General features: G+C 35.6%; 1 protein-coding gene across 2 annotated transcripts in view; it reads right to left on the reverse strand.

Annotated features, from left to right (window-relative positions):
• Positions 1 to 14,908, reverse strand: part of NAV3 (neuron navigator 3) — a 474,286-nt gene extending 459,378 nt beyond the window's left edge. For both annotated transcript variants that reach the window (XM_004384618.2, XM_004384617.2), the window contains exon 1: positions 14,492 to 14,908. In XM_004384618.2, coding sequence (XP_004384675.1) covers positions 14,492 to 14,734 — 243 coding nt within the window. In that variant the 5' untranslated portion in view covers positions 14,735 to 14,908. The remainder of the gene's footprint in view (positions 1 to 14,491) is intronic.
• Between the last annotated feature and the right edge of the window lie 226 nt (positions 14,909 to 15,134).

Below are 15,134 nucleotides of genomic sequence, written 5' to 3' on the forward strand. Positions count from 1 at the left end.
CAATAGAATTCAGTATCATATTAAAAAAATATATATACTATGACCAAGTAGGATTCATACCAGGTATGCAAGGATGGTTCAACATTAGAAAATCAATCAACAAAATCCACCACATAAATAAAAGGAAAGAATCACATGATCATCTCAATTGACACAGAAAAGGCATTTGACTAATTCCAACACCCATTCTTGATAAAAACTGTCAGTAAGATATGTATAGAAGGGAAATTTCTCAACATAATAAACGGCATCTATGCAAAACCAACAGCCAACATCATTCTTAATGAAGAGGGGCTGAAAACACTCCCCTTGCGAACAGGAACAAGACAAGGATGCCATTTATCACCACTCCTATTTAACATTGTGCTGGAAGTTCAGATTGGTAATGAAGAAGTTAAACTGTCCCTGTTTTCGGATGATATGATACTATACATAGAAAACCCTAAAGACTCCACGAGAAAACTACTGGAACTAATAGAAAGATTCAGCACAGTAGCAGAATACAAGATAAACATACAAAAATCAGTTCGATTCCTATACACAAATAATGAGAATGATGAAAGGGAAATCAGGAAAACAATACCATTTATAATAGCCCCTAAAAAAAAAAAAACTTAGGAATAAATTTAACCAGGGATGTAAAATGCCTGTACAAAGAAAACTACAAAATACTACTGCAAGAAACCAAGAGGTCTACATAAATGGAAAAAACATACCATGCTCATGGATAAGTAGACTCAACATTGTGAAAATGACAAATCTACCCAAATCAATTTACAATTACAAATGCAATCCTGATCCAAATACCAACAACATTCTTTAAAGAGATGGAAAAATTAATCGTTAACTTTATATCAAAAAGGGAAGAAGCCCCGGACAAGTAAAGCACTATTGAAGAAGAATAAAGTAGGAGGACTCGCACTACCTGACCTCAAAACCTACTATACAGCTACGATAGTCAAAATAGCCTATTGGTACAACGACAGATATATTGACCAATGGAACAGAGTTGAGAACCCAGATGTAAATCCGTCCACCTACAGTCCCCTGATCTTCAACAAGGGCCCAAAGTCCATGAAATGGGGAACAGACCATCTTTTTAACAAATGGTGCTGGCAAAACTGGATGTCCATCTGCAAAAAAAAGGAACAGGACCCATATCTCACACCATATACAAAAACTAATTCAAAATGGGTCAAAGACCTAAATATAAAGCCGAAAAGTATAAAGTTCATAGAAGAAAAAATAGGATCATTGCTAGAGGACCTAATACACGGCATTAATAGGATACAAACCATAACCAACAACACACGAACTCCAGAAGATAAGCTAGATAACTGGGATCTTCTAAAAATTAAACACTTATGCTCATCAGAAGACTCCATCAAAAGAGTATAAAGAGAACCTACAGACTGGGAAAACATTTTTGGACATTACAAGTCAGACAAAGGTCTAATCTCTAAAATCTATAAGAAAATCCAACACCTCTACAACAAAAAAATAATCCAATCAAAAAATGGGCAAAGGAAATGAACAGACACTTCACCAAAGAAGACATTTAAGCGGCCAACAGACACATGAGGAAATGCCCGTGATCACTAGCCATTAGAGAAATGCAAATTAAAACCACAATGAGATACCATGTCACCCTGGCATTACTGGCACGAATCAAAAACACTGGAAATAACAAATGTTGGAGAGGCTACGGGGAGATCGGAACTCTTATGCACTACTGGTGGGAAAGCAAAATGATACAACCATTTTGGAAAATGATATGGTACTTCCTTAGAAAGCTAGAAATTGAAATACCATATGATCCAGCAATCCCATTCCTAGGAATATATCCTAGAGAAATAAGAGCTGTCACACAAATAGAGATGCACACCCATGTTCATTGCAGCATTGTTCACAACAGCAAAAAGATGGCAACAACCTATATGCCCATCAACAGATGAATGGATAAACAAACTATGGTATGTACACACAAAGGAGTATTATGCAACAATAAAGAACAATGATGAATCTGTGAAGCATCTCATAGCATGGATGAAACTTGATGCTGTATGAAATAATTCAATCACAAAAGGACAAATATTGTATGAGATCCCTACTGTAAAAACTCATGAAAAGGATTACACGGAAAAAGAAACAATCTTTGTTGGTTATAAGGGATGGGAGGAGTGGGGGAATACTAAATAGACAATATATAAGTGGTAACTTTTGTGAAGGGTAAAACAGTACACCATACTGGGGAAGCCAGTACAACCCGTAAAAGGCAAGGTCATAGAAGCTCCATAGACACATCCAAACTCCCTGAGGGACTGAATTGCTGGGCGGAGGGCTGTGGGGACCATGGTCTCAGGGATCATCTAGCTCAATTGACATAACACAATTTATAAAGAAAATGTTCTACATTCTACCTTGGTGAGTAGTGTCTGTGGTCTTAAAAGCCTGTGAACAGCCGTCTAAGATGCTCCACTGGTCCCATCCCATCGGGAGCAAGGGAGAATGAAGAAAACAAGATACAAGGGAAAGATTAGTCCAAAGGACTAATGGACCACAGCTACCACGGCCTCCACCAGACTGAGTTCAGTACATCTAGATGGTGCCCGGCTACCACCACTGACTGCTCTGACAGGGATCACAACAGAGAGTCCCAGACAAAGCTGGAAGAAAAATTTAGAACAAAATTCTAACTCATAAAAAAAGACCAGACTTACTGGCCTGACAGAGACTGGAAAAACCTCAAGAGTATGGCCCCCGGAGCCCCGTTTAGCTCAGTAATGGAGTCACTCCCAAGGTTCACACTTCAGCCAAAGATTAGACAGCCCCATAAAACAAAACGAGACTACTGGCGCACAACAGTCCAGGGACAAGGACTAGAAAGCAGGAGGGGACAGGAAAGCTGGTAATAGGGAACCCAAAGTCGAGAAGGGAGAGTGCTGACATGTCATGGGGTTGTTAACCATTGTCATAGAGCAATATGTGTACTAACTGTTTAATAGGAAACTATTTGTTCTCTAAATCTTCATCTAAAGTACAATACAAAAAAGAATAAAAAAATAAAAAAGAGCTCAGCTGCTTACCAAAAGGTTGGCAGTTTGAATCCACCAGCCGCTTCTTGGAAACCCTGTGGGGCAGTTCTACTCTGTCCTATCCGGTCACTATGTGTTGGAATCAACTTGACAGCAATGTGTCGTTTTGTGTTTATGGGTCAAAATAATAATAATATCTAAAAGTTCAGGCTAAAATATCACACTATGTGAAATTGAAATTGTTTTCAAAACAAGGCACAACAAGATTATATTAGAAATATAAGTATTTAGAGGAAATAAAGAAAAACATATAATCTGTATATTTCTGAAGTCTAAAAGCTTATCAACTAAAATTGATCCAAACTAAAGTTAAGCAGTAAACACTGTGAAAAAGAGGTATAAACCTAGGTAAAGATAGTCCCATATGCACACTAAATCAAACAACAAAGTCCAACATCTTTTAAAAATTCACCTTACATTTGAATAGAAGTTGTCCCATGAGCTACTCTTTTTATCTACCTACCATGATTAGCAAGAATTTTTATATGATTAGCTTCTTTAAATACTCATGATGAATTTTTCAATGACCCATTAACTCATTCCCACTCTGTCCCCCTTGGAACCAATTTGCAATGTGCTGACAGGAGCTACAGGGTGTCTCCAGGACAAGAGAACCAATACTCCCTCACACACTATGCAGCCACCCATTTGGCAACATCTGTGCAGCAGCAAATGCCTTCTTCCCACCGTGATGCCTCACTCCACCAGGGGATTCTTTAAGTTTAACTTCTAGAATTCAGGTCTGACACTGTTTTGGCCTTGCTGGTCTGGCTCTGATGGATAGTATCTGGAAATGATAAAAGAATGCTAAAAGGCAGTGCTGAATCAGTGGAGCCTGAAGCAAATAGAAGCAAGAGCATAGGGTCAAAAGACAGTTACTTTCTGGGATGTGAGTTTGTATAAGCAGGTTTGAACATGAGAAATTGAAGGTTGTTAGCAAAATTATATGGCAGAGACACGGAGGATGAGTCGTAAGACAATCGAAGTTTTTACACACTTTTGTAGAGCTAAAAGTTAATCTTGGACTGACTGCAAAATTTTTATTTTCTTTCTGTACATTTAGTGACTTGAGTATAATTATGGTCCTTTTTGTATTCTGTGTTGTGCTTTTAAAGACACATCCCTATAATTCAGGACAACCGATGTTTATTGACAATCTGGAAAAGACTCCTTGACACCTTATAGTGTTTTTAATATGCACATTTTTGCTTAATCTTGAATATCTGAGTATATTTTCTAGTTTTTCTTGCAATTAGATATAGTCTTAGGACCAAGTCCTGACCAATGAAACTGAGTGGAAGTGATATGTATAATTTACAAGCTTCCTCTGCCATTTTTAATTTTCCTCCTTCGCTGACAACTGACTGAAATACCAAGCACAAGACCAATGGAAGTCTCTGGGTTTCTGAGTTATCATGCACAAGTCTCAGTAAATTTTTTCTGTAAAGGATCCAATAGTAAACATTTTAGGCATTGCGGTCATATAGTCTCTGTTGTGATTACTCAATTCTGCCATTATTGCAAAAAAGCAACCATAGATAACACATAACCAAACATTCATGGCTGCATTCCATTAAGACTTCACTTATAAAATCAGGCAGTGGGTCAGATTTGGCCTGCAGTTTGTCAACCTTTTACCAAATGGAATGGTTGAAGTTGTGAAAAATATACTTCCACTGTGTTAAGAAATTGAGATTTGGGATTTACCTGTTAAAGAAACTAGCATACCTTAACTAATACAATGTCATTTTGATTCTTTATAAAGTTTACTCCAACACAATTCACTATAGAAAATTGTGAACCTGTCCATACCAGTTTCAGTTTTACAAAAGTCCATTTTCAACTTCAAATTCAAAATAACGGCAAAAAGAAATGTCCTGTTTTGTCTGTTTTTGTGTCTTTTTTTTTTTTTCTTTTCTTTTCTTTTTTGGAGAGTCAATCACATTACTTTATTGGATAAATGATGAAGTTTTGCCACCACACTTTCCCCTCTCATCTGGTGACTTTTTTTCAGACAGAATTGCAATACTTTTTTTTAAACAAATGATTCAATTTACTGGGAACATGGGGATGTCTTGCCACATAACCAGTTAATGAACTATCCCACAGATACTGAACTTTTCTATTGGCCACAGTGAACAGGAATCCAAAGAAAACACTTTTAAAAGCAAAAATTGAGCAATAGTGGGGGCTGTAGGAGGTGGAAGAGTTCAGAGTGAAATTAGCATTCGTGGCAAGAACCCATCTTTTTTTCTTTTTTTTTTTTTTTCCTATTATGTGACTCAGTATTCACAAACAGAAAAGAATAGCATTGATTTTTACTGTGGCTTCCACATTGTTGCCAGGGAGAGACAGAGAAGAAGATGAGAGAGCAAGGGCATAGGATTCAAATAGACCTAGAAAAGAATTCTAGCTCCACCCTCACATCTCTCTGAGCTCAGTTTCTACATCTGTTTAATTTGAATAATAATAAGTTAGGCAAAACATCTATCACATAGTAATTACTCAAACAATGTTAGTAACTATCATGAGTTTTAGACGCTGCTTGCTGCTGAGTTCACAAATTATCGTTTCCTATGTAACTATAAATTTCTGTGTGAAGAAAAATATATTTATCCTTCAACAGTTAGGCTTTTGCGGGTTGTTAATAATTAATAAATTAATCCAAATGGCTACAGGCGCTAGGACTAGGCTTGTCCTTCTTCCGTTGGTCTAGTTCTTGGTATTTTAGCCAAAATTTTGCTCTATCACACTCTCTATCTCACCTTCATTTTTGAACTATTCCCCCTTTACTGGATCTTTCTATCCTACACTTCATTATCATCTTTCTAAAATACAGACTTAACCAGATCACTTTGATACTTAGCATACCTCCCTCTATCCTCTACAGAATAAGTCCAAACTCTTTAGTGTAACATTTAATACCATCTTCCTACTGCTGCAACTCAATCTCATTTCTCTTGCCCTCTCATCTGGTAATTTTTATTTTTTCTCCAGGCAGAATTGCAGGAAAATATATGCTAGCTTATGATTACATCCTGTATTTTAGAAATAGTAAAAAATCTGTAGTTTCCTAAACACAGTGCCGTATTTCATGCCGTGGTACATGCTATCCTATCCAGAATGTTATTTTTCCCTATTTGCTTGGTTAAAGCAAACTTATTCTTCAATACATGGTTAGAATGTTACTTTCCCCATATATGGGGAATTAACCATTGCCTCCTCTATTGTACTACCAATCTTTAATATAATTAATTTTTGTATTGAACTATTAGATGCACTTATAACATTATAACACGAATATTTTTAAATGTTGACCATCAACTGTGTACTTGGTATTCTGTTAATATATAGTTAATACGCAATATCTTAGATAATCTTCACTACAATCTTGCAAGACAGTTTATATTATTATTCTCATTTCACAAATGCATAAACTGAGACTTAGATATTAACCGACTTGCCAGGGTCAGTTTGCTAGTAAATATTGGAAAGTTTCAAAAAGAGAATTGTGGTCAGCAGGTATGAAATACTGCAAATAATGAGGACAAGAGGTAAAATGTCAACCAAGCATAATATCTTTTCAGAAGACATTAGTGACCTCTAGGAAAACAGAACAGAAGTCAGAGATCAAGAGAGTTAGAACAAATGAAAGGCTTGGAATAGTGGCAATGAACATAAACTACTCTTTCAAGAGATACATATGAAACGTCAGAAAGATGAAGTGCTAGCCCGAAGGAGGGTGAAGGAAATGATAATGATGATCAAAAATAACAGAGACTTGAGCATTTTTGGAAATTGAGTCTATAGCAGTGGTTCTCAACTGAGGGCAATTTTTTGCCTGGGGGACATTTAGCAATGTCTGCAAAGACATTTTTGGTTGTCACAACTGGGAGGATGCTAATGGCATTGAGTAGGTGTAAGCAGGGAAGCTGCTAAACATCCTCCATACACGGAACAGCCCCCTCATAAAACAGAATGATCTCGTCCAAAATGTCCCTAGTGCCTAGGTTGAAATACCCTGGTCAAAAAGAGTCACTGGAAAAGAAGGGATTGAAAATCCAAGAGGAATACAATAACTTAAGGGACAAAGTCCTGAGGAAAGAGAAAGGGAGTAGATATTACTAAGGTTACTCTTAGAAAGTTTTATGAAGTTACTATTATCCTCATTTTATTTTTTACAGATACATATATTGAAGTCCAGAAAACTTAAATGACTTTTCCCTTAAAAATACAGAAGTTGAATTCAAATCTTTGCTCTCATAGTCCTGTGTTGTTTTCACTATGCCATCTAATACTTTAAAATCCAAGATTGGTCAAGGATTTTGTTGGACACATCCTATCAATCATATAGTTATTATTTGCTTAAAAGTTAATGACACTGTCTATTAATTTTATGTTTCAGTAAACAATATATTGAATGCCTTCTTTTTTTATTGAAGAAAAAAAAGATATCTATGATACTGGTGAGGAAGGCCCTAGGAAGAATGTATTTGGCAAATCATCAGAAATAGACACAATATATACACAAAAAATCAATAAAAAAGTTATACTAGATTTTCAATAATATTTAATCACATATAACTGACATCCAGATTTTTAACAGTTTCATAGCTAAACCAGGAATCTAGTCATAGTAAAAAGCATGAGACATAATTCTTCAAAGACTTCGTAAAAGCACACACTAAAGTAATAGGAAATAATATTATACTGTCACACTTCTACAATTCCTATTCAAAGGGCAGTAAATGTATAGTATTAAAAAGCAAAGCCTTCTGCCAGTAGAGAAAATGATAAAATGCAGGTATCATCACAGCATTATTCATACTGTAGCTACCACAAAGGCAAAAACAATAAAAACGACCATAATATCTTAATGGTGAAATTTGAAGCATGAGTTATAAAGAGAAAAAAGAAATAATCATGTTTCTTTACAAATAACTAAATATGCACACAAAGCAGAAACAGGAAAGGAAGATGGAATTATCTAGGGACCTGTGAGCTGACCTATGCAGCTATAGGCCTGGCCAGCTCTGGAAGAGCTACCACGTGAGCAAGCCAACATGAGCATGGACAGTCCTCAGCAATCAGGCGTCTTCTCCAAGAAGGAAACAGCTGGAAGCCAGAGTAAGTGATCTACTCTATTGACATCTGCTCCTATACTTCTATTGTGGACTTCCTTTTGTTTATTTCTATTATTCAAACAATTCAGCAGAAACCATGTGTCAACTTAATTGTCTTCTAATAATTCTAGGCTCCTGAGTACAATCAATGATTCATTTTCAATTCACTAGTACTGCATATTCAATATTTAAAACAAACCCTACTATTCTATATAAAAATAAAGTAAATCAATAGCCCTCCTCCTCCTCCCTCCCCATCATTCCCACCTTAAAAGAAGTTGTAGTTTAGAGTAAATTTTTCTGGAAATGAGATGGCTTTAGTTTGAGCGCCTCTCCATTGAGATATTGACAAGTAATTTAACCTCTCTAAGCCTGTTTCCTCATCTGTAAAATGGGGATGATAATAAACTGTTTACATCGTAAGTCTATTTTGAAGATTAAATGGGATACATCATGTAAAGTGTTTGACCCAGTACTCAACATAAAGCAAGTCTTCTACAAATATAGTTAATATTTGACCCTCTCTGCTATGATTTTTCCAAAATACCATTGCCAGAGTAATTTTGTCTCATTCTTACATAACAGCCTTCCAAACTGTCTACCTAATGAAGTCTGCCTCCATTTATAATCTGACCCAAAATCTTTCTATAAACAATCTGCTCCAATTATAACTGTTTACTCACTGGACATGCCTTGTATGCAAACTTTCCTCAAAAGAATGCTTTTTCTTCTCTATATCTGAGTTCTGTCAGCCCCTTAAATTCCAACTATTTGATGGAATTTTTTCTGAATGCTCTATCCAAATAAGATTTCTCTAAGATCCTACATAAAGCATTGCCCTCTTTAGCACTTATATAAGGTTGCTATAAGTTGGAATCGACTGGATGCCAACAGGAATCCACGCAATATATTTGCTTGTCTATATTGCTCTTTAAGTTTCCTATATATTCAAGTTAACTAATGCTTTTGGGTATCTTCTGCTTTTCAAATTTGAACAAAACAGTAAGAAACAGTACCTACACTGGAGTAGGAAAATTAAATGTCCATACTACGATGTACATAAATGCCACCACTTTAAGAAGTTTCTTTAGATCTCCCCAACTGGTTGTAAACTCTCCTATTAACCTCCACAGTAATTTGTTCATATTTTCCTTTGACTCTTGAAATAAATCTTAAAGAATGGGTGAGCTTTGGAGGATAAGGTAAATCTAGAAAAAAACATCATGCATTCTTTCATTAAGAAGGTAAAAAGTAACAGAGAAAAAAAGGCTTTATAGGAACATACTGAATTCAAATTCTGGATGTCTGATTTAACTGGCTGATCTTGGGATTGTTTCCTACTCTCTCCAAACCTTAGTTTATTTCTCTGTAAAAAAGGGATGATAATAATACCTTCTTCGAAATGCTGTGAGAATAAAATTACAAATTTCCTATAAAGTATAAGGGAAAGAATAGGTACTCAAAAAATAATTGTTTTACATAATAATGTAAAAATAATTTTGAGTTTTCACAGGCAGTTCAAGAGGGAAGGAGTGAATGGGCCCAAGACTGGAAAGAAGCTGGAAACGGGAGTAGGTGTAAAAGATTGCTGGTGGCAGACCATGTAGGAAGGAGGCTGGGAACTGAGAAGCGATGGTCAGAGAGGACTTCTCAGTGGTAGATATAGCCAAGGAATTTTCAAGAATAGGAATGTCTAATGCTTAATTATATGTTGTTTGCTGAGCTGGGATAAAATAGAACCTTCCTCCCCAACCTGTTACCTCCATATACTCTTTTTGTTTGTGTTTTTGGATGGGGGGCAAGTTGGTATTCATTTGCTTTCAACTAATGATAGTTAAAACTGAATTCTAAGTTTAAAAAAATTAATATCATGTTCACATTTCTTTTAAAACAATTTTTTATCCTGCAAAAAACTCTGTAGTCAAGGTACCCTTTCACTAAGGTGACAGAAAACATTAAATTATGCATAAAATAAAAATATACTTAACATATTAACTTTCCTTTTATTTCCAATTATGACAGATTTAGGAACATATATTGAGGCTAAAGAAAAAAGATAATTTTCCTTCCGCAAAGCACTATGTTTACCTGTATTTGCTGCTAATACAGGTCTGGGATGATCCCTAAAAACCAAAACCAAACCCATTGCCGTCGAGTTGATTCCAATTCATAGCCTAGAGGTCTAAAAAGCATTCCCTCAGAAAGCTGGTTCCTCTATTCCTATTCCTACACATTCCCCTAAACCATGGTAAGAACCATGAGTATCACTGATATTTTGAGGTTAAAAACAAAAAAAAATGGATAAATTAAAAAACAAGTCCTAAAGTTAAAAAGAGTATAGTAATCATGTTTTCCCACGGCTTTTCTGTTTTTAATTTTAAACATTTTTTTAAATAATATTTTATTGTGTTTTCATTGAAAGTTTACATGGCAGATTAAGTTCTCATTCAACAATTCTACACAAATTGCTCAGTCATACTGGTTACATTCTTCACAATGCATGAACATCCTCATTATTTCTGTTCTGGTGGTTTCATTTCCAGTAATCTAGTTTCCCTACCCTGTTACCTTCTCATCTTTATTTTAAAGTAATTGTTGACCATTTTGTTACGTATAGATGATTTTTTTTTAAGGAGCACAGCACTTACAGGTGGTATTCTTTATTTTGTGAGCCAATCTGTTATTTAGCTAAAAGGTGACCCCAAGGGACAGTTAATGTTCAAGGTTTAAATAGTGTCTCAGAGCAATAGTTTCTGACAGTCCTCAAGTCTCCACCAGTCCAGTGATGTTCCACATTTTTCTCCCATTCTATCAGGATCCACCTATTGTGGCTCTGATCAGAATGATCGTTAGTGGTAAAGTGGCACCACTAGCTCTTCTGGTCTCAGGGTGGATGAAGTTGTGGTTCCTGAGACAGTCCTGCAGACTAGTTTCTTCTCTAAGTCTTGGGTTTCCTTCTTTTTCTTTTGTTTCAGATGAGTAGAGATCAATGGTTGTATCTTTACCTCCAGATTCTTAAGTTTCCAAGGCAAAATGACTCTGCCCCACATTTGAGAGAATTCTCAGGCAGAATGGAAAAACATAACCATATGAGAATAGACATTAGAAAATTCAAGAAGAGTATGAAATCAGATAAGAGAGAGCTAGGGAAAACTTAAGCCGTTAAGATATCGTGATGGAGTGTCCAAATGTGTGTGATGTGGAGTCTGGAACTAGTGTTATGTATCTATTGAACAACAACATGACTAAGCAGTCTGGATAATCTGGATGCTCAAGTAGAAGACATTCGGGACATAGTAGCTACACAGAGCTATGATAGAGGATGAAGATGATGTAGAGGAGAGAAAAAAAATAAAAAAAAGAAGAGAGGACAACAATTGAGTGCCTAGAATGTCTAGACAAAGAATTTGTAAGCCATGAGAAATTACTAAAATTTTTGGAACAAGCAGGTGTTGAATGTGTTGGATAGATGATAGTAGAAAGGCACAGGAGAAAAGAAGACCAGCTTGGAATTATTGCAATAATTTACAGAAAACGTAAAAAGTGCCAAAACATGGGTGTTGGCAATGGGAATGTACAGAAGGGGATAAATCCAAGCTATAACACAAGTGAAATCTCCAATTTCTGGCAAATTACAGGATGTTCAGTAGGTATGTGTATCACCAGATATTACCATAGGAATTCAAGATTAGATGACTGGAATGATGGTATTTAACTAAGTAAAAACAGGAATAGGAGAAGGATGTGCTGGACTGAGGAGACACTTGCAACATTGTCATATATCAGTTCATTCTCTTTAACCCCACTATAAGGCTCTATGGTTCAGGGACTACCACAGTACTCCACGTAAGCGTTTCTAATGACAGTCATCTATTGTGGGCATTCTCTATTCTTTCTTCTTCCTTAGAAATAGAATCCACAGTTTTTAACTGGGAATATAGCTGCCTAGAATAAACACTACATCTTCAGTCTCCACTTCAGCTAGGTAAGGCCTTAGGACTATATACAGACCAATAGGATGCAGAAGAATCTTAATAAACAAGGTGTGTCTTTCTAAGTCACTTACTCCTTCTTGCTCAATGGAGCTAAATCACCCACTCAATATCGTGAGGTTGAAAGCCACAAATAGGTGAAACAAAAAGAGCCTGATTCCCTGAAAACTTCATGAAGTCACCCTACTAGCCACCAACTGCTTACCTCCAGATTTCCTCCACATGTAAAAGAAATACACTCATAGCTTGTTTATACGATTATTATTTTAAATTGTCTACTATTTGGAGCCAAGTTTAATTTTCTCTAATTATCTTAATTATTTTTGCTATTTTTTTCAGTTTTATTTTTTCAAAACTTTACAAACATCTCAAAATATACTCTTTTTAACATTTTGAAATATTCTCAAATGCTGACCAGGCATTCTTTACATTTGTTTGAAAAAAGCTTTTAATCTGCTAAGTGACATTCCTATAAGCACAACATTGCTTACCACAGAGTCTCATTGGCATCTCATATGTTTGATTAATATGTGTGCTAACCAAGAAGATCATCCAAAATTCTACTGCAAACAGTACTCATAGTGGTTAAGTGTTGAGCCAAGCCATCCAGCAAAGTGGAAGTTTGACTAAACCTACAAAGACAAGAGCCATGTCACTAAAGAAAATGAGTTTATCTATTATTTTCAGCTAATACACATATGCCATTGTGAGTACACAGAATATTAGAAAATAATTTATGACACTAATTTTTAATTACGTGCATAAAGTTAATATTTGGGTTTTTTCTTGATAATTTATCACTTTCCTATTTTTACCCTGGATTGTCACAATAGGCTCTGAACTATAAGCTTATAATTAAATATTTTAACTGATCTTTCTTACTCTGACAATGCTTTCCTAAAACAGAAAAGAAAGAATATAGCTTAATCATCTATTCCAAACCTCTTGTTTTATAGACGAAATGATCCAAATAGATCTCCTAACTTCACTAAATGTTTCTCAGGATAATTGTTTATTCACTCATTGATTCATTTGTCTATGTACTGATTCATTCAATTACTAGTAAATTATTATATGCATAAAGAATTAGGATGGGGCAAAGCACAGAATTAGATATGGACCTTGCCATCAATAAATTTCCAATTTAGTAGGAAAAGAAAGAATAATTATTCAGCTATTTAAAATACACAATAATAAATAAAGATGCTCTAAGTATTTCTACAAAGAATCACAGGACAGGAAAGGTGGGAATGGATGGCTAGTAAAGACTTTATGGAGGAACTTGCATTTTGGCTGCACCTGAAAGGCTATGAACAGGTAAAGATAGATGAAATAGGGATTTCAGACAAAAGGAGTGGCTTCATTTTTATTTGCAGAGTCGATTTCTATATGAAGTTTGCATATATGACAGTCATCATATATATATATATATAGAGAGAGAGAGAGAGAGAATTACATTTGGGTAGAAAAGTAAAATCAAAACATATTCTAAGAAGCCAGAGGTGAGTATGGTGACTTTAGAAGGCTAGGCATCATAGTTAATACGGTACTAAACAGTGATGTTCATCAAGGTACAAATGAATTCCCATGAAGTTCATCAACTGCAGGGCCAAGCTAACACTCAGCATCTACAAAAAATGATTCCAGTAGAGTTTAGGAACCAAGAGCTTTGAGTTAAATGCTCACAAAATATCATAAATTAAATGACTGAAAAAGATGTTAGTAATAAGTAAAACAGTAGGGTTTCAATTTACAAGTGAAAATCCAGACAAATGTGCAGTATTAAGAAAAATAAGACTTCGTTTTCCTTCAAATAGCAATGAATTAAGCCATCTAGGATATAAACATTTAAACCAAGATTGTTTAAAGAATGAATGACATTCAGGAAAAAGTGGTGGCATCTATATGGGTTACTACAAACAACCCTTTATTTACATTGTTTAATATACACAAAAAATATGTTCCCCTTTTTTTCCCATCTGTGATTAGTTATGCTTATCAGGAAGAGAATGATGCCTAGGAATAACTAAGTACTTCATCAATAAGTAATACCAAGTGATTACAAAACAGGCATACACAGAATTCTGTTCACACCTTTTGCAACAACTTTAAACTATGTATTTTTACATAGGCTAAACAGTCAGCTTTTCAGCTATTTAAGTTACTTTCTTACACTGGTATTTCTCTACTAATCCCCATTTCACAGGATGCTTTATATTCTATCTAAAAAGAAATTTGCGTTGTATCTATGTAAGTCTACAGGTAACCTTCAGCCACTAACCTTACTGTCTTCTGTCTCCTTGGCTTTTCCTTGGAGGGATTTCTTCTCTCCAAATTCACAGGTTGATTTTAATGTGAGCTGACAAGAAAGCATCGAGCTCTCTGTTCCAGTAAGTTCCAAAGTTCTCGAAGAACAGTGCTGTAACCCAGCAGTGCCAAGATTTGGTATCGGAAGAGCAGTATGAACAGGCTTTGACCCAACAGCTGGCTGCCTCAGTTTTGAGGCAACCCCAAGTACAGGCATGGCTTCTATAAAAGTATCTTCTTGCTGCCAAAGAAAATGCTTCTAACCTCAGTCTGGTAGACTCCAACTTTAGTATTTCCAGAACAAATACTTTAAACAAAACTAGCAGTCAACTTGATTTTTTTTTTAAACTAATAATATTACTTACAAGAAAGGCAAAACTTTCTTTCATCTTTAGTTAAGTATCTGTGTCTTTCTTTCTTGCTGGCTCGGATTCTCATTCTTTCTCTCTCTCTCTCCCCCTCTCGTGAGTCAGTGTCTATGTAATACTACCTACTCCTTTGGGGAGTAAACTTTTCTCGAAGGTAAGTGCCACAAAGCCCCTCTCTGGGATTAGAAGCTCCTAGTTTTGCTTTTCTTTTCCCTACAGCAGCCTGAGTCTGAGCGTTAGGAGTGAAAA

The sequence above is a fragment of the Trichechus manatus genome, unplaced genomic scaffold (assembly GCF_000243295.1).
Source record: "Trichechus manatus latirostris isolate Lorelei unplaced genomic scaffold, TriManLat1.0 scaffold00125, whole genome shotgun sequence".
NCBI classification, from domain to species: Eukaryota; Metazoa; Chordata; class Mammalia; order Sirenia; family Trichechidae; genus Trichechus; species Trichechus manatus.